General features: G+C 38.9%; 2 protein-coding genes across 2 annotated transcripts; both read right to left on the bottom strand.

Annotated features, from left to right (window-relative positions):
- Window positions 1-824: 824 nt before the first annotated feature.
- Window positions 825-1616, bottom strand: LOC124833571 (heavy metal-associated isoprenylated plant protein 7-like). Its single transcript, XM_047308086.2, has one exon. It carries the CDS (start codon window positions 1295-1297, stop codon window positions 887-889), a length of 411 nt encoding a protein of 136 aa, XP_047164042.1. The 5' UTR covers window positions 1298-1616; the 3' UTR covers window positions 825-886.
- Window positions 1617-9459: 7843 nt separating this feature from the next.
- Window positions 9460-10555, bottom strand: LOC148194580 (uncharacterized). Its single transcript, XM_088095939.1, has 2 exons — window positions 10176-10555; window positions 9460-9766 (listed from the first exon to the last, which is right to left on the bottom strand). Exons 1-2 carry the CDS (start codon window positions 10531-10533, stop codon window positions 9597-9599), a joined length of 528 nt encoding a protein of 175 aa, XP_087952065.1. The 5' UTR covers window positions 10534-10555; the 3' UTR covers window positions 9460-9596.
- Window positions 10556-21166: the final 10611 nt, after the last annotated feature.

The following is a 21166-nucleotide window of genomic DNA, read 5'->3' as shown; positions in this document are numbered from 1 at the left end:
GATCTGAAAGAGATGATTTGAATGGATTTGAGTGAATTTGAGGGTAATTTTTTTGTTGTTTTTTTTTAGTGGATTTGTGAGTAATTGAGAGTGGATTTAGAAGTAGTTTGTCAGAATTAGTATAGGATTTGATTGATGTGATAAATTTAAAAAATTAGTTTAATAGATAGAAATTAAATATTATCAAAATGTCCCTAGTTATTAAAGTAATATAAAATGTTATTTATTAATGTTATATTTAATTGTAGAAATGTTTATAAAGAGACAAAAATTATAAATAATTTTTAAAATTAATTTTTAAAAATTATAAAAATTATAATGTAGTAAAATGAATTTATTTTTAGATATAATATTTGTTTGTAATATAATTTACTACCAAGTAATATAAATGTATTTATTATGGAAGTGAAATTTATTAATTTTAAACAAACAAATAATTAATATTACATTACCTAAAAGAAGTGACAACATTAATAAAAATGAGATTTAAATGGTGAAAAGTTATTCTGAATATTATATACCGATTATGAAGAAATACATTTAATAATACACTGTTTAAAGACGAAAAAAACTTAAAGAAATAAAATGTGATAAAAATAAAGTTTATTTTTTTAAAATATTTTCATCTTATTTTGAAGCTTAAACTTGCAGTCACTAATAATACTTATTTTTATTTTTCTGATTTTTTAAGTAATATAGTATATTTTACTTAAACATAAAAGCAAAAAAGTCTTACAAAATTGAAAATTCTATAGTTTATGCATACAGTGTACTTTCAGCAGGAATAGTACAACAGCGCATAAGTAACATAGGAAAGGGTATAATCTATATTATCACCCACCCATACTTCACAAATTTCCGATTTCACCCTTGACCCCTTCCGATTTTACATGACAGTGCATGCATTTGGGTTCTCATCGCTGAATATTTGGGGAGGGTAGGCATGGAAATACGAAGGGTATACAAGGTGTGCAGGATATGCATACACCTCAATGCCAGAGCTTGGTGGGTTATAGAAGTATTCATTAATCTTCACCTCTGGAACAACTTTGTCTGCTTCCTCTGCCTTGGTCTCATCCTTTGCTTCTTCCTCTTTCTTTTCCTTGTTTTCTTCTCCTTCACCACTCTTCTTCTCTTTCTCAACCTCCTCCTTTTTCTCAACCTCTTCCACCTTCTCCTCTTTCTTCTCCTCTTTCTTTTCTGCCTCCAGCTTCACGATCACTGCCTGCTTTCCAGTTCTCTTGTACACGTACTCAACCAGCTTCTCTGGATCGTACACGCCCTTCACACCCACCATTGAGTTCTTCAGATCGGGATCAGCTGATTCCACTCCTGTACAATTTTAATAGTAACAACAACAAAGTTACACCAAAGCAACAAAGTTACACTCACCGTTGAGTTCTTCATATCCGGATATGCTCTGTAACCGCATGATTTCGAACCATAACTCCAAATTGTAACCGGATACGCTTCACGTGTAACCAAATACACCTCGCTTCTACAACTCTTCCAAGACATCGAACCAATTACGCTATTCTTTGTAACCGAATACACATCCCGTCTTCAACTCCCTCGTCATCGTCAACCACGTTCTTCCTCCTCCATTAACCACTGTCTTGCTTTTCATCTATATCACACACCTTCAACCTGCAACAAGCACATCAAAATCCAAAAATAAACATTACCTCTACCAAGCATCGTCTTATTAATAACGTAAGAATCGAATATGCATTTTTTATGTTAAGCATGACATAATTGTATGCTTGGAAATTTGATAATAGTAAAGGGTAAAGCAGTCTTTTCGTCCAAATCAGCTCAAATATTCTCAAATTAGCGGGATGCTGATAATGTCCAACAAATCTTCACTTTTCCCTCGTCTAAATTGTCGCAAGCGAACATCACTCCTGTGTCAAATCCGTCTTCGTTATTTCACGTAAACAGTGAAATACCTTCAAACGAACACAGAGTAAGTGATAAGTTTATAAAAGAATACGATCACAAAGGAACACATAAACAAAATATTTTTTAAAAAAGGAACAGTAATGTTTTGTTTATTTAACTGGATTTTAAAGTAATTGAGAGTGAATTTAGAAGTAAAGTTTTTGAGAATTAATATGGATTTGATTGATGTGATAAATTAAAAAAATTTACTTCTAAATCCATTCTCATTAACCTCCAAATTCACTCAAATAAACAACAAAAAGGATTTACTTTAAAATCTCCTCAATTATTTTTCCTTAAATCCATTAATAAAATCTAAGAGACGTCAATAATGTACATTAACTTAATATAATGTAGTATCAACGCTAAAATTGTAGATTAAAGTATTATAACCATACAGCAATTAGTAACATACTACTTATATAATATACTATGCGATTATCCACAACCTTCTACAATTTAGTATAAGTCAAGTGTTATAATAAATAATAACGAAATATTCAATCCAATTCAATGTACTTTTCTTTCTGTTTTTAAATGTTTCACTTTACTTTTTCTCAGAGGGAATATTAATTAAAAATAACAACATGTAAGTCACATAAAAATGTACTTATAGATATATTAAAAAGTAGAAGAGAAACAATAACATCTAAAATTATTTTATATTAAGAAAATGCTTATTCATGCACATTTTTTTATTATTGATATTTTGATTTGTGTCATGTATAAGTATTTCCCATGTGTATATGATATTTTAGAATACTTTATTAATATTTATTAATAAAGTATTTAATATATAAAACAATAGTATTTTTATGAATAATTTATAATATTTTATTATGATAATGTTTAATATATATAATTTTAATTCAAATTCATACAGTCATATATTTATAATATTTTGAATAATCTTTTATATATTTTTTACGTATATTATCTTATTATTTTTAAAATAAACTGTCATATCCGACACAAGTGTCATATTCGACACGTATCATATCTTTACTTTATAGATACACACAATAAAAGATACATATTTAAGCTATAATAATTATAATCATATGATATTTCTCATTAGTGATTGTTCAAAGTATCATTTAGTTTTATCTCGAAAGAGATGAGACTAATTTTTCTAAATATTTTTATTATGATATTATTTATTTTAAATATATATTAAAAATACTTAACTGCATTTTTGGTTTCTTAAATATTATAATTATGCGAATTTTGTTTTCTAATTAATTATATAAATTAGATGCTTCAATTATTTAAATTATGCACTTTATTCTTCTTTTAATATTTTATTATATTTGTACATATTTTATTAAGGTAACATTGGATAATAAAATGACACTTGAAGTAATAAACTCTATTAAATATTTAATAAAAGATGGATAAAAAGTCAAACATGTTAGTTACTCAAACAAAAGCCACTACTTGAAGCGACTACTTGTTCATTTGTTTCTGTTTGTTCAGTTAATAATATGTTTTTCCATATCAGTTGTATACAAACTCGTTAAGTGCATTCAATGAGAGGCGTCTGAAAGTTAAATCGGTATTCTCCATTCTCTCTGTTTACCTCTCCTCTGTCTTGAAGTTAAGAGTGTGTAAAAAACTGAAGTACTGTTACATTGGATTTCTACAAGATATCATGAGCTAGACTGATCCTTCGATCCTGTGAAGCGAATAGAGCATTCAACTGAGCCTTGGGATAGAACAATGTACGTGGCTGTCTCTTCATAGTGGTGATCGATCTTGAAAATACCAAGAAACAAGTTTAAGGTATCAAGATTCGTGGATTGGTGAAGTTTCTAGGTTTACAGATTCAAGATGGCTGGAAATGGGAGTATCAGTCAAGGTGCACTCCTTGTGTTTGATGAAAAAGGCTTCAATGATTGAAAGATAAAGATGTTGGCTATATTTGGATTTCAAGATGTAGCAGACGTGGTGATGAATGGGGTTGAAGACCCTGGAAGTAAGGCTATAGAAGAAACCAAGAAGCAATTCAAGAATCTTCAAAAACTTGATATAAAAGCCAAATTTCTCGTCTACCAGTGTGTTGGACCGAAGATCTACAACAAAATTTCCAAAGCTGCAACAACAAAGGAGTGTTGGGAGATTTTGTTGAAGACCTATGGAGACGGAGGCAAAACCAAGAAGGTCAAGTTGCAGACCTTGAGGAGGCAATTAGAATCAAGAAGGTCAAGTTGCAGACCTTGAGGAGGCAATTAGAATGTCTCACAATGGATGAGAATGAAAGCATAGCCGATTACTTTGATAAAGTGCAAGACCATGTGAACGTGATAGCATGTAGAGATACTATTACTGATCAACATGTTGATAAAATTCTACGAATTTGCCACAGAGGTTTGATCATGTTGTAGTGGCAATTGAAGAAACAAAAGATTTGGAGGAAATGGAGTTAGAAACCCTGCAACATTCTTTCGAGGCGCATGAGTACAGGATTAATGAAAGGAGGCATAATCAAGAGCAAGCCCTTCAAGCAAGAGTGGTTCAGAAGGGAAAAGGCGACACCTCAAAGGGAAAGAAACCTTTCAACAAATAAAAGAAACCAGATGAAAAATCGAGAGATACATCCAAGAATAAAAAATATTACAAGAAGTAGTAGAGTGGTTCAAATGATGAAAAAGAATGGAAGTTTGACAAGAATAAGGTGAAGTGCTACAATTGCCAGAAGTATGGGCACTTTCCACGTGAATCTTGGGATGGTGAAGGTCCAAAGAACAAGCCAAAGAACCAAGCTAATATGGCCCATGATGAAGCATCTTCAGGTTCGAATGTGGTAATGTTGATGGCAAGAACCAATGAAGCTGATTCGCAAGAAACCTCATCCTGGCATCTTGATTCAGGGTGTTCTGCGCATATGACTGGGAGGAGAGACTGGTTTATAAAACTTAAAGATGTGTCTTAAGGAAAAATCAGGTGTGCTGACAACAGAAGTCTCAATGCAGTAGGATTTGGACGTGCGGTGTTGAAGGATTATGATGGAAGGGAAATAATCATTGATGATGTTCTGTATGTTCCTGGCCTGAAGACGAATCTGACGAGTCTTGGACAGCTCATGCATAAAGGATTTGCTATGGAAATGAAGGAGAATGGATTGAGCATATTTGACAAAGATCAGAAGTTGACGATTCATGCAAATCTTTCTGAAAACAGAACCTTTCGTGTTGGCATGGTTACAAAAACACTAATGCTTTGCCACTGAAGATAATAGGAATGAGTGTGTTAGGACATGGAGAGTCTATGAGAGGAGGAAGGGGAAACAAAACACTTAACTACTTAACTGCTAATCAGTTAAGTGAGGTGGCGGGAAAAGGGCCTATATATTAGGACCCTTAGTGTTTCAGTTAGGGAGTTGAGTAGTTTGTATGTGTAGACCGGTTTTAACACCAGGTGGAGGAGGTTAAGCTCCTAAGATACAGTGTAATCTTGATTCATTGATGTGAATACCAATCATACTATTCTTTCTTTTCAAATTCTTGACTGTGGTGTTTGAGTTAGAGAGAGAGTTGGTTAGGAATTCCTTTCAGAATCCCTAACAAAGTGGTTCGACCTGCCGGATCTGTGCGGAGGAGAGAGGGTGGTATGGAGGGAAGGATGAACGTTGTTGAGGGACGATTGGAGCACATCGAAATGGCGGTGGATGGGATGAAAGCGGAATCAGCGGCGAATCGACAAGAATCTATGGCCATGCGCAAAGACATTCAAGAATTGATAAGGGTGATGGGGGTGCGCAACAAGCAAACCGAGGAAGGCTCCGATGGAAGTCAAGGGTCCGTAAACCATAATGGTGGAAACCAGCGCGTTGATCAGGGGGACAGAAATGGTGAGGGGGAGAGATCGGGGAGTTTACCCAATTGGAGACGAGGGGTGGAATTACCCATTTTCGAGGGTACCGACCCTTTGAATTGGATCAGCATGGCGGAGAAATTTTTCGAGATTCAAAAGGTAGCAGAGGAGGAGAAGGTTGAACTGGCGCACATTAGCATGGAGGGAAGTGTTATGAGAAAAGAAAGGATAGGAATTGTATTTCTTATTCCATGAGAAGAGAGTACAATTTTACATATATATATTTGTTTGAAACAATATATAAACGGAATATAAATATAAAAATAGAATATAAATATATGAAGATAAATGCACAGATATGAACGGAAAATAAATTAAATCCAATATCCCCCCTCAAGCTGCAGCATATATATCCTTAATGCTCAGCTTGGACAACAAAGATTGAAATTGTGCTGGATGCAAAGCTTTAGTATGAATGTCTGCAAGTTGTGCTGAAGTAGGAATGGACAGGAGCTTAATTACACCAGCTTGAACTTTATCTCTTATGAGATGACAATCAATTTCAATATGCTTTGTTCTTTCATGCATGGCTGGATTTTGTGCAATTTGTATAGCAGATTGATTGTCACAAAACAGAGAAACTGGTTGTGGTAGAGGTTGTTTCAAATCATGGAGTAAATACAGAAGCCATTGAATTTCACATGTTGTGGAAGCTAAAGCTCTATATTCTGCTTCGGTTGATGATCTAGATATAGTACCTTGCTTCTTGGATTTCCAGCTAATTAATGATGCACCATAGAACACATTAAAACCAGTCACAGACCTTCTAGTGTCAGGGCAAGCAGCCCAATCAGAATCACTAAAAGTCTTGAGAGCATGTTCTGTGTTGAAGGGAAAGAATAATCCTTGTCCTGGATTGTTCTTGATATATCTCAGGATTCTTATTGCTGCTGCATAGTGATCTTCCAAAGGATTGGAAATAAATTGACTGAGAGTACTAACAGCGAAACATAAATCTGGTCTTGTGTTGGTTAGATATAGTAACCTGCCAAGAAGTCGTCTATAGGCCTGCACATCTGAATAGGGTTTCCCTTCTGTCTTGGAAAATTTTGTGCCTGGCTGTATAGGAGTAGAAACAGGTTGACACCCCAACAATCCTGCATCTTCTAGTAACTCTAGAGCATACTTCCTTTGTGACAAATTAATGCCCTGTTGAGATCTTGCAATTTCTAAGCCCAGAAAATACTTGAGTTGGCCTAAGTCTTTAATCTTGAACTTTGAATTCAATAGAGCCTTCACAGTTTGGATTTCCTGGATGTCATCACCTGCCAAAACTATATCATCTACATAAACAAGTAAGATGGTAATATGAGCAGAATCACTTTTGACAAAAAGTGAATAATCTGATTTTGATTGTGTGTAGCCCAAAGAAAGTAAAGTAGTTGTCAACTTGTAATTCCATTGTCTAGAGGCTTGTTTGAGTCCATATAAAGACTTCAACAACTTGCAAACTTGTCCTAGTTTTTCAGATTTATAACCAAGAGGAAGAGACATGTATACTTCTTCATCTAGATCCCCATGTAAAAAGGCATTAGTTACATCTAGTTGATGTAAATACCAATGTTTGGAAGCTGCTAAAGCTAGAACCAATCTTACTGTTGTGAGTTTGACAACAGGTGAAAAAGTCTCAAAGTAATCTAAACCTTGTTGTTGTGTGTAGCCTTTGGCTACAAGTCTTGCCTTGTATCGTTCAATACTCCCATCAGCATGCCTCTTTATTTTGTATACCCATTTACATCCGATAGGTTGCTTTCCATTAGGTAGATCAGTCAAAACCCAAGTTTTGGTATTTTCTAAAGCTGCAATTTCTTGATCCATGGCATTTCTCCAACAATCATGTTTGATGGCTTGGTTATAGGTTTTAGGTTCACTAACTTGGGAAAGATTAAGGACATATGATTTATGAAGAGATGATAATGCATCATATGATAGATATGAAGAGATAGGATATAAGGTACCTGTGGATGACTGAGTGGCGGAAGAAGTAGATGACATGTTGCAATGATAGTCCTGCAGATAAGATGGTGTATGTTTTGGCCTAATTGATTTCCTTTGTGGAGTAGCAGTGACAGGTTCAACAGAAACAGGCTGAGAAGAGAAAATAACAGGGTCGGAAACAATAGAAGGAGGAGATGTAAGTGGTAAAGAGGGTTGATCAGTAACTTCTGAGAAAAGAGGTGATGGAGGTGAAATAATTTTGGTGACAAAATCCAAGGAATTTTGTGTATTAATAGGTGAGTGCTTGTCACTAGTAAGAAAAGGAAATATATTTTCATAAAATACTACATTCCTTGATAGAAAAATTTCCCTAGAATTGAAATCTAACAAAAGGTAGCCTTTCACTCCTGTTTTAAAACTCAGTAAAACACATTTTCTTGCACGAGGTTGAAATTTTGTTCTATGAGTTTGAAGAGTTGAACCATAGCAAAGTGAGCCAAAAACTCGTAAGTAAGTAATGTCAGGTTTAACATTGTGTAACAGCTGAGATGGAGAAAAATATGTCAAAACTTTGGAAGGTAAAATATTAATGAGTTGCACAGCATAACGAACAGCAAAAGACCAGAAAATTATGGGCAAATGGGATTGAAACATTAAAGATCTAGCAACATTGAGAATGTGTTGATGTTTTCTCTCAACGACTCCATTTTGTTGAGGTGTTTCAACACATGATAATTGATGTTGTATCCCTTTTTGTCTATAAAAATCTGTCATTGCAAACTCATTACCATTATCTGATCTAACAGCTTTTACATCAATGCCAAATTGTGTTTTTATATAAGAAACAAAGCCAATAAGTTGTGATCTTGTATCTGATTTACTTGTCATTAATTTAATCCATGTGTATCTAGACATATCATCCACTATAGTTAAGAAATATTTGAAACCATCAACAGAAGAAGTACTATAGGGCCCCCAAATATCAACATGAATTAAATCAAAAGGAGCTTTTGAAACAGTAGTACTTAATTGAAAAGGTAATTTTCTTTGCTTAGAATAATGACAAGCATCACAATGCGTGTATTTTGTATTGGGTAAAGTGGCATACATGTTGCGTAATTTGGTATAACAAGAAAAAGAAGGATGCCCTAGTCTATAGTGCCAAATATCTATAGAGTTATGTCTTATTGTAGAACAAGCAATAGAATTCTCAGAAGTAATAGCAGCTGGTGAACCAAGGGGTGTGGGTGCAGGAACTATCATGACATACAAGCCATCTCTTTCTTCAGCTTTGCCAATCATCTGCAGGGTTGACTTGTCTTGTATTTCACAGGAAAATTCAGAAATGTTAAGTTTACAAGATAGAGATTTAGTTAACTTTGTGACCGAAATAAGATTGACAGAAAAATTAGGAATAAACAAGACATTATGTAAAGTAAGGTGTGGGCTAAGTGAAACAGTGCCAGAAAAATGAGCAAATGAAGAGTTCTTGTTGGGTAGTGATACTGTAATTGGTGAGATTCTATGATAAGAAATAAAATGAGACAAAGAATTAGATATATGATCAGTAGCACCTGTGTCTAGAATCCATTTGGAATAGATATTACCTTGAGCCTGGGAAGAAGTGGAAGCATTATGAGAGCTCACTAGATTAGTAGAATGTGGGATTGTGGGATTAGATTGAGGAAGAAGTGCCAATAAACCATGAATTTGCTCTTGAGAAAGTCCCAAAATTGCGGAATGTGACTGTGCCGGAGAATTATTATAAGAAGGAACTACTGTAGAAGAATCTGTTGTAACATTGTGGACTCTTTTGGATTTGAGATCAGGTGGTAATCCATGTATTAGAAAGCAAGTATCAATGGTGTGGTTTGTCCTGCCACAGTGAGTGCATTGTCGAGGTGCACCAAACCTTCCCCCTGAGGAAGGAGCCTGAGAACCTTGATAACGAGCCTTAGAACCTTGATATGAAGATCTTCCCCGGCCATAATCATTGGCAGGAGAGGGTTTACCTCTGCCATTGAAGGTAGAAAAAGAAGGTTTAGATTGAGAAACTTGTGACGCCATGACTGGAGGTTGAGAAAGAATTCCTGATTGTAATTGTCGCTCATGTTGAATTATCATCGAAAAAATTTTGGGTAAAGAAGGCAAGGGATCCATGAGAAGGATCTGAGAGCGAACAACAGAGTAATTATCATTCAAGCCTCTAAGAAAACAAAGAACACAATCATTTTCACGATATTCCTTCATTGTCTTAGAAACAACACAACAAGAAGCAGAAGATTGGCATTCAGGAATAGGGCGAAAATTGCAAAGTTCATCCCAGAGAATCTTCATTTTAGTGTAATATGCAGTAACACTTAGATCAGACTGATGCATTGAATAAAGATCTTGATGCAATTGTGAAATTCGAACAGAATCACCTTGGGAGAAACGATCTTTGAGATCCTTCCATGCCGTAGCAGCAGAGTCAATCCAAATAATACTTGTAGCAATCTCATGAGAAACAGAATGATTGATCCAAGATAAAACTAGATTATTGCAACGCTTCCATGCTTGAACCATTGGATCTGTACCAGCTGGACAAGGAATGGAACCATCAACAAAGCCAAATTTATTCTTCATTTGTAGTGCCATAGACATCGAGCGAGCCCATCCATGATAATTGTGACCTTCAAGAATCGGGGAAACAAGCACCAATGAAGGATTCTCATTAGGATGAATGTAATAGTCATGTGTTGTATCTTGCAACGATGCGAGAGTAACAGAGGGAGTAGCCATAAAAGGAGAAGAAAAAGGCAGAAAAGCCAAGAACGAAAGGTAGAAAATGAAGATCTGGACAGGAAAAGAATTGGTTGCGGAAGAACGTGATAAAAAATTAATTTTCTTCTGATACCATGAGAAAAGAAAGGATAAGAATTGTATTTCTTATTCCATGAGAAGAGAGTACAATTTTACATATATATATTTGTTTGAAACAATATATAAACGGAATATAAATATAAAAATAGAATATAAATATATGAAGATAAATGCACAGATATTAACGGAAAATAAATTAAATCCAATAGGAAGCGCCGAATTTTGGTTCAAGTTCTGGAAGGATAAGGCGAGTAACAGAACTTGGGAGGGCCTCAAGGAGGTGATGTTAATCCGTTTTGAGAGTCGGCACCGAGGCAGAATTTTTGAAAGAATGGCGGTGATCAAACAAACGTCCAGTGTAGAGGAGTACGTGAGGGAGTTTGAAGCGTTAGCCGGACAGATGAAGGAGTTTTTCGATAAGCAGTTGCTGGGTTACTTTTTGGCGGGATTGCGCGAGGAGTTGAGGTGTCAATTGAGGCCCCATGACCCACGTGATCTGATGACGGCACTGAGAATTGCGCGCGGCGTGGAGGAGGCGCTTCGGGGATTAGGTTTGTTGGGGTGGTCTGGGGCCAAGAACCCGCCGTCATGGGGGCGATCCACCAGCGGCGGAGCAGTGGTGGCAAGAGCCGAGACGCCAAGGAGCCTGCCGGGGAGAGCCGTTACGGCAGAAAGTGTGGGGTCGGCGAGACCAAACGGAGCATCGAGGAATAAATCGGAGAGAAGGGACGGGTTCGGCGGAGGAGACAACCAGGGACGAAACTTTCGCAACCTGCCCTACCCAGAGTTTTTAAAGCGGAGAGAGGAGAGATGCTTCCGCTGTAGCGGGCCTTTCAGTCCGGGCCATCAGTGCCCGGAAAAGAGTTTGAGAGTGGTGCTGCTCGCCGAAGATGAAGAAGAAGATACGGAGGGGATCGAGGCCGAAACGGAGGGCCCATGCATGGAGCTTTCAGCGTTTTCGGCCGGAGGGCTGACGCAACCGAAGACGCTAAAACTGCAGGGCAGAGTCAAGGGAAGAAATGTCTCAGTACTGGTTGACAGCGGTGCCAGTCATAATTTCATAAGCAAGCGGTTGGTGGAAGAGCTGAAGCTTGAACAGGAGGACACCCTACCCTACCAGGTGAGCTTGGGAGACGGCCATAAGAAGGGGACCCGAGGGTGTTGTCCAAAGGTGAAAGTAGGCATGGGGGACGTTGAAATCGAAGAGAGATTTTATCTTTTCGAGTTAGGAGGGGTTGACATGATCCTAGGGGTCGAATGGCTGACCAAGCTTGGTGAAATCACACTCAACTGGCGAGACTCAACCATGGCGTTCAAGCATGTCGGAGAAAGAGTGGTCGTTAAGGGCGATCCGGCATTGGAGAGGAGGGTGGTCGAACCGGAGAAATTGTTGAAGTTGAGCGAGATAGACGCGTGGGCCTAGGTGTGGAGCGTGGAGAGTGAGCTGGGAGAGGAAGAAGAGACCACAAAAGAACAGCAGGAGGAGTTGGAGCGAATTATGGGCATTATACAGGGCTTGCCACCTAATAGAAAGGAGGAGCATTAGATCATCTTAAAAGAAGGCACAGACCCTGTAAACGTACGTCCCTATCGCTATCCACACGTCATGAAGGCAGAGATTGAGCGATAGGTGTCAGACATGCTGCATGTAGGCGTTATAAGGCCGAGCGTGAGCCCTTACTCCAGCCCGGTAATCCTCGTTAAAAAAAAAGATGGTAGCTGGCGGTTTTGTATAGATTACCGAGCGTTAAACAGGGTCACCGTCCCTAACAAGTTTCCGATCCTAGTGATTGAAGAATTGTTGGACGAGCTCCAAGGCGCAAGTTATTTCTCGAAGGTGGACCTCAAGGCCGGTTACCACCAGATTCGGATGGGCGAAGCGAACGTTCAGAAAACGGCGTTTCGAACGCACTCGGGGCACTACGAATTTTTGGTGAAGCCGTTCGGCCTCACCAATGCCCCCACCAATGCCCCCACCACTTTCCAAAACGCCATGAATGACCTATTCAGGCCATACCTCCGGAGGTTCGTGCTCGTCTTCTTTGACGACATTCTTATCTACAGCACGACGTGGGCGGTACATCTGGAACATGTGAAGCAAGTGATGGACCGACTGCAACAACAGAACTGGGTGGCCAACCGGAAGAAGAGTGAGTTTGGGAAGAGGTCAATCCGCTATCTGGGGCACGTCATCACGGAGGAAGGGGTCAAGATGGATAAGGAAAAGGTCGGGGTGGTCGTCGCATGGAGAGAACCCAAAACACTGAAGGCATTACGGGGGTTTTTGGGGTTGACAGGGTACTATCGAAGGTTCGTTCGGGACTACGGGAAAATAGCGAAACCCCTCACAGAGATGTTGAAAAAGGGAAACTTTGTGTGGACCGAGGCGGCCAGGGAAGGAATGGAGAGGCTAAAGAATGCGGTGACGACAGCGCCGGTGCTGGCATTGTCGGACTTCACGCAGCCGTTCTCGGTGGAGTGTGACGCGTCTGGCGGAGGACTTGGGGCAGTGTTGTCACAGGGGAGGAGGCCGATAGCGTATTACAGCAAAGCTTTGTCGGGTGCGAATATGGGGAAATCAATATACGAAAAAGAGCTCATGGCGGTGGCGATGGCAGTACAGCACTGGCGACCTTATTTGCTGGGGCGGAAGTTCGTGGTGTATACAGACCAGAAGAGCTTACGGTTCTTGCTGGAACAGAGGGTGACGACGCAGGCCCAACAGCACTGGATAGCCAAGTTGCTTGGCTATGACTTCGACATCGTATACCGAACGGGAGCCACGAATAAGGTAGCCGATGCGTTATCACGAAGAGAAAGGGAAGAGCTGGTGGAAGAGGGTGACCCGAAAGCAGAAAAGGGGGAGGCCGAATTAATGGGAGTAGTGCGACCATACTGGCGAGATTTCCAAGAGGTGATACGGGAGGTAGAGGAAGACGCCGAGTTGTAGAAGATCAAGGAGGACATTTCCAAGGACCCGAACATGCACCCCGCGTATACGATGGAGCATTGGCGGTTACATTACAAAGGTCGACTGGTCCTAGCAGCTAAGTCGGAGTGGATCCCAAAACTGCTCGCTGAATTTCATACTACCCCGACTAGCGGGCGTTCGGGGGTGTACCGAACGTATAGGAGGATGGCCCAATCGTTATTCTGGCTTGGGATGAAGAGGAGCGTAACGGAGTATGTGGCTAGATGCCTAGTGTGCCAGCAGCACAAGTACCTTGAAACTTCTCCCCAAGGTCTGCTGCAACCATTACCGATTCCCCAAGCAATTTGGGAAGACATCAGTATGGATTTTATTGTGAGACTACCGAAGTCCAGAGGGAATGACGCCATACTCGTGGTAGTGGACCGTTTAAGCAAATATGGTCATTTCCTTCCTCTCAAACACCTATACACTGCGCGAACCGTAGCTGAAGCATTTGTAAAGGAGGTTGTTAAGTTGCACAGGGTGCCAAAAACGATAGTAAGTGATCGCGACCCTTTATTCCTCAGCATCTTTTGGAAAGAAATGTTCAAGATGCAGGGGACCCGTTTCCAGATGAGTACCGCATACCACTCCGAGACCGATGGGCAGACCGAGGCACTTAACCGCGTACTAGAAGGGTATTTACGTTGCTTCTGTTCGGAGCAGCCAAAGAGCTGGTGTACCATCCTTCCCTGGGCCGAGTACTGGTATAACATCAGCTATCAAGGAGCGGCCAAGTGTACTTGAAGTAGTTTATGGCAGGGCACCACCAGCACTAACCAGATTCATCCCCGGGGAGACCATGGTGGAGGCAGTTGCGCAAGAGATGCAGACGAGGGATGAAGCCTTGCAGCAACTCCGTTTCCATTTGGCGAGGGCGCAAGACATGATGGTGAAGCAAGCCAATCGTAAGGAGACCAGTATCCATCAAGGTGGACGATTGGGTGCATTTAAAAATCAGGCCACAATGACAAACTTCTATGCCGGTAAGATTACACCCAAAGTTGGCAGCACGGTACTACAGACCATTTAAGGTAATTCAGAAGATAGGAGAGGTGGCATTTAAGCTACAGTTACCAGAGAATGCTAGAATACATCCCGTGTTCCACGTGTCCCAACTGAAACTAGCAATAGGAACGAAGCAAGTGGAGAAAGAATTGCCAGCTGACTTACAAGTAAATGGACCCACATGTTGGCCAAGCAGGGTGATCACTAGACGAGTTCAGCAACATGAAGGAAACCCACGCGAGCAAGTATTAATTGAGTGGCAGAATGGAGGAGTGGAGAACGCTACTTGGGAGGATCGGGTGGTGATGCAGGAGCAGTTCCCCGACTTTAACCTCGGGGACAAGGTTAATCTCCAGGGGAAGTGATGTTAGGACATGAAGACTCTATGAGAGGAGGAAGGGGAAACAAAACACTTAACTACTTAACTGCTAATCAGTTAAGTGAGGGGGCGGGAAAAGGGCCTATATATTAGGACCCTTAGTGTTTCAGTTAGGACCCTTAGTGTTTCAATTAGGGAGTTGAGTAGTTTGTATGTGTAGACCGGTTTTAACATCAGGTGGAGGTTAAGCTCCTAAGATACAGTGTAATCTTGATTCATGTGAATACCAATCATTCTTTTCCAATTCTTGATTGTGGTGTTTGAATTAGAGAGAGAGCTGGTTAGGAATTCCTTTCAGAATCCCTAACAGAGTGGTTGTGGCAGAATTGGCCATCGTCATTTTCAGCTCCTACATCAGCTAAGTCATAAGAACCTTGTTACGGGACTTCCTCAGATTGTGATTCTTGAAGAAATTTGTAGTGAGTGCATTCAATGCCAGCAAACCAGATTCAAGTTCACAAAATTTGTGGCTAGCAAAGCTACTGAAAAACTTGGTGTTGTATACTATGGCGTCTGTGGGCCAATGCAGATAGAAACCCCTGGTGGAAATAGATACATAGTTACTTTTGTTGATGATCTCACAAGGAAAATGCGGGTCTATTGAAGAGAAACAATGAGGTGCTATCAGTGCTTGATAAATTCAAAAGAATGGTTGAGAAGTAAAGTGGATTTAGACTAAAGGTGCTCAACATGTTTTGTGAGAAAGAAGGCATCATTCACGAATTTACCCCACCATACACACCTCAACACAACGATACTGTTGAACGAATGAATCGAACATTGTTGAATATGATTCGGTGTATGATGAAAGCCAAATCCTTGTCAAGCTACTTTTGGGGAGAAGCAATTATTACAGGAGCACGTGTGTTGAACAGACTGCCTACTAAGCGCTTAGAGATGAAAACACCAGAAGAAGCTTGGACAGGTGTCAAGCCCGATGTGTCACATTTCAAGATTTTTGGATCCTTATGCTATAAGCACGTACCCAAGCAGCTAAGAAGGAAGCTCAACGATAGAGGCACACCTCACATTCTGGTTGGGTATCATGTAACAGGTAGCTATAGGCTATTTGACCCCATTTCTAGAAAGGTGTCAATTGGCAAGGACGTCATTATTGATGAGGCAACCAGCTGGACATGGACAACCACAGAATAAAATTCTACTGCCTCCAAAGTGTTATTTGAAGACGGTGAACCAGTAGAACAAGACAGACTCGTTGTTGTGACACAAGAAGATAATCTAGAGTTACACAATTGCCATCTCATCTTCGGGATTATGAAGTATTTAGTGATTTCAGCTGTGTCAACAAAGGGAGATCTAGTGCACTTTGCACTAATTGCAGAGTCTGAACCACTTAATTTCGAAGATGCAGCAAAGGATGTCAATGGTGGAAGGCTATGGAGGAAGAAATTGATCGAAAGGAATCAAACCTGACAGCTCGTTGAGTTACCTCCTGACAAGAAACCTATTGCACTCAAGTGGATTTATAAGATCAAAGTAAATCCAAAAGGTGAGGTTGTGGCCAAAGGCTTCTTGCAGAAAGCCAGAATAGACTAATTTGAGGTTTATGCTCCAGTCGCCAGGATCGAACCTATTAGATTGGTGGTGGCCATTGCTACAAATGCTAACCGGTCACTATACCAGTTAGATGTTAAAGCAGCATTCTTGAATGGCCCTCTTGAAGAAGAGGTTTATGTGCAACAACCTAGGGGTTTTGAACTTGCAAATGAAGAACATAAAGTATATATGCTGAGAAAGGCCTTGTATGGGCTTAAGCAAGCACCAAGGGTATGGAACAAACGGATAGATGGTTTCCTAGAGAAAATTGGCTTCACAAAATGGTTGTCCGAGCATGGTGTTTATGTGAAAGTCTGTGATAATGGCAGCTGTGTTGAGAGAATCTTCATATGCCTATATGTTGATGATCTCCTAATTACTGGCAGCAGTGAAGAATTGGTGGCAGGCTGCAAGCATGAGTTAATAAAAGAATTTGAAATGAGTGATTTAGGAAACCTGAGTTATTTCCTAGGAATTGAGTTAAAACAAACCTCCTATAGAATGGTGATGCATCAGACAAAATACATAAGGGATATGCTGAAAAAGTTTAGTATGCAATAGAGTAATCCTAATATACCTGTTGAAGTTGGGTTGAAACTTGAAAAAAATTCTAAAGAGTAGAGTGTTGATCCGACTTAATACAGGTGCATTGCAGGAAGTCTAAGGTATCTATGCAACACTAGACTAGATTTAAGTTTTAGTGTTGGAATGGTGACATGCAAGAACCTAAGGTATCACACCTTCTTGTTGTAAAACGTATTATAAGATACTTACATGGAATCCTGCTGTCACTGAGGGAATGATGAGTTGATTGGATACTCTGATGCTGATTGGTGTGGGGATAAGAATGATCGTAAGAGCACTCCTCATTACATATTCTTTCTTGGTGAGGCACCAATTTCATGAAGTTCGACTATATGCATGCAATACAGGTGCACTGTAGCCGAGGCTGTTTATATAGTTGCTTCCAACTCAGCATGTCAAGCAATTTGGTTGAGTTCGTTGATGATTGAATGGAAAATGAAAAACGCCTGTAACTTGAAGTTGCTGATTGATAATAAATTTGCAACCAATCTTGCCAAACATCCAACATCACATGCTAGGAGCAAACATACTGAGACCAAGTTTCACTTCATCCGTGAGAACCTTTCACATGGGAAATTGGAAGTTCAGCACTGCAGATCTGAAAACCAACTTGTTGATATTCTGACAAAGCCATTGAAAGCTGCTAGATTCAAAGAACTCAGAATTGATTGTAATTTTTGATGTATCTCTTTTGGTTTGAGGAGGAGCATTAGTTCGTGAAACAAAAGAGACTACTCGTTCAGATGTTTGTGGTTTTTCGTTTATTATGTTTTTCCATATGAATTGTATAAAAACTCGTTTAGTGCATTCAATTAGAGGTGGTTGAAAGTTAAATCAATATTCTCCATTCTCTCTAATTACCTCTCCTCTGTCTTGAAGTTAAGAGTGTGTAAAACCAATGTACTGTACATTGGATTTTTACAAAACATCGTACAGTTGCGATGAAAGACATAATTTGCAATTAAAACTTAAGGAAACTTAAACTGTACAATTACAGCATACGAAAAAATAAAATTACAAATAAATCTATCATAAAATATAATTTAATCTGATTTTATTATTTTTATTTTACCATTGTATTATATTTAATATTAAAATTGACAATGGTGCAGTCTTGAAATATTAGACGTTAAACAAAATTTGATTGAGGTCATTTCTAACCTATGCTGCATTCTTTCTGTTTGTACTGTGTTAACGTTATTATTTTGCTCATGTCAGCACAAATTATTGACATATATAGTAACAAATTCCCTCTGCCCTTTTGAAAACAAAAACAAAATATACACCAGAATGGTTTTTAGCCCATCATTTTTGACAAACCTAAAAACAACCCAAACTTCTATTGGGCCTTCTGCCCTCTTTACGATCCACATCACAATAGACCATCACTTTCTCCATTTCATCATGGCTTTTGCTTCCTGCAATTTCACAAATTTTTCACACACCCCCAAATTTTAAAGTGACCATTTTCCTTGTCGTAAAATTGACTTTTGGATTATGTGTTAAGGAAAATTTTCAAAGTAATTTTTGGAATGTGATTACTGAAACATAATTTTTGAAATAAAATTTTTGGAATAAGATTTTTCAAATAGGATTTCCAGAATATATGAAATGCATTTCAGAATAAATCTTTTGAAATAAAATTTTCAGATCAAACTTTTCTGAACATATATAATTCTTTTCATAATGGATTTTTTAGAATGAACTTTAAAAAAATAATTCAAAACACATGGAATACGTCTGGAAAATACTTTAGTTTTCTTCTATTGATACGAGATGCATTTAGTAATTATGAGGTGCTGGAGGCAAAAACATTCATCATTGTTACTCACTACACTACTCCATATTTCTTCTTGTACTTCCATATTTTTTTTTTAAAATTTAAAATTGTGCTGTATTTCAAAAAAACCCTACACCTTCTCTTTTTTTCTTTAATAGATTTCGAAATTCGTTGAAGAAAAATTTTGTCAACCGATTTTGAAAATCGTTGAAAGATTTTCTAAACCTTTAGTGAATTTCGAAGTCTTTTGAAAAAAAAATTTAACAATTTTCGACATCAGTTAAAAGATTTTTCAAAAAGCTTCAACAGATTTTAAAATTCTATGAAGAAAAATATTTTTAAAATGTAGGAGTACAGGAGAAAAGTGCGGAGGTACAAGCAATAACACTCCGGAAGTTATTATGATATTCACTCACACCAGGGGAATGAGATCACAATCTGCTCACTCTAAAGAGAAATCAATAAGCATAATACTTTTATGGGTTAAATATGTTTAGTCCCTTAACTATCAAGCGATTTTGGGTTTAGTCCCTATTCGAAAGTTTTGTTCATTTTAGTCTTCTTAGTTTTGAAACTCTTATAATTAGTCCTTAAAATTGAACGACGTTAACTCTTATTTGATGTGGCAAACGGCGAGCCCACGTGTGATACCACCGTGTGCCACTTTTTTTTTTCTCTTTTACTCTTCAATGGAGCAGCGTCCACAGCCTCCGACAGCCACCACCACATCAGCCTTCGCTGTCGTTGCCTGAAGCAGCCTCCTGTTAGTAGAAGAAATTCATCCGGCCAGACAACACCATCATCACCACCGACATTGCTCTCCTCGGCCAAGAGCTTTCTGTTTTGGCCAACGTTGTTGTCTCGAAGCTTCGTGCTCTGTTTGAAGTTGGCAATGTAGGTGTTGGTCACCTGAAACTCTCCTTTCTCCTTCCCAAACACTGCTTGAGTTATTGTGATGCTGTTATGGAGGTAAAAGGAAACAAACCATTTAGATCAAACAAATAAAAGAATTATCCCACAAATATTCACATTCATAATCTTTAACCAACACACACAATTTTAATCTTAAAGATCACTACCCAAAAAATTAAGGTTTCTGATTTTGGGGGAATGTTGCTTCTGGTGGGAGAACAAGGTTTCTCCCTCTCCTTCACGGCGACTTCACTTAGTTTAGGGAGGAATTCCTGATCTGATTTTTGTTTTTGCTTCTTTGGTTTCCTTGCAGATTTGTGTTGGCTCTGTGCGTGAAGGGAAAGCTTTTGCACCGCGAATGAAATGGAGGTTGCGCAAGAAGATGGATTCGCAATTAGGGTACCTGAATTGGGATTCTTGGTTTCTCTGTTTAGGTTTTTGCGTTGAACTCGCCGCTGTTGATGGCAGCCTGAGGTTGCGTGTGAGAAACGTCGTTGTTCGCGATCTGAGTTCTTCTTCTGCAGGTTTTTGGAGGTCGAAGCTTGCTAGAGATGGTGGCTATGGCGCATTCGCGACGGCTTTGCAGCGACCATGATGGTTACGTGTGTGACGGCAGCTGGCAGTTCGTTAAGGCTTTGCGGCATTGACGGTGTGGGTGGTGGCGGCACAGTTGCGGTGCAGTGTCAGAAGCGGTGGACGCTTCTCCATTGAAGAGTAAAAGAGCAAAAAAAACGTGGCACACGGTGACATCACACGTGGGCTCGCCATTTGCCACAACAAACAAAAGTTAATGCCGTTCAATTTTAAGGACTAATTATAAGAGTTTCAAAACTAAGAGGACTAAAATGAACAAAACTTTCGAATATGGACTAAATCCAAAATCGCTTTATAGTTAAGGAACTAAAAACATATTTAACCCTACTTTTATTAATTTTACGCTATTTAAACGTATAATCTTTTTATTCGATTTAAAACACCCCATATGACTGTATATGATCTTACTGTTAAAGGATTCTTTTATTTTTGTATTAGCAAAGGATTAAAAAACTACAATACCTACTGAAAAACATGCACTAATACATTTAATTATAGATTAGCATTTGACCATTTCAATGTCATTCATCAAATAATAGTATTTTTAAGGTTTAATACCTCTTTTGGTCCCTCGAAAGGGGGCAAATGTTCAATTGGGTCCTACCTTTTTTTAGAAGTTCAATGTGGTCCCAACTTTTGTAAAAAGTGTGCAATCAAGTCCTTTTTGGAAACGGCGTTGATTTTTTAACGGAGCAGCTGACAGGGTGGACTGAAGTTAGCTACGTGGCTGTGTGAGGGTAATACGTGGTTTTCCTAATTCAAAAAA

The sequence above is a fragment of the Vigna umbellata genome, chromosome 8, assembly GCF_029865625.1.
Source record: "Vigna umbellata cultivar VRB3 chromosome 8, Vumbellata_1.0, whole genome shotgun sequence".
Taxonomy (NCBI): Eukaryota; Viridiplantae; Streptophyta; class Magnoliopsida; order Fabales; family Fabaceae; genus Vigna; species Vigna umbellata.
Note: the sequence above shows the minus strand (reverse complement) of the source record. Positions and strands in the feature narration are given on the sequence as shown.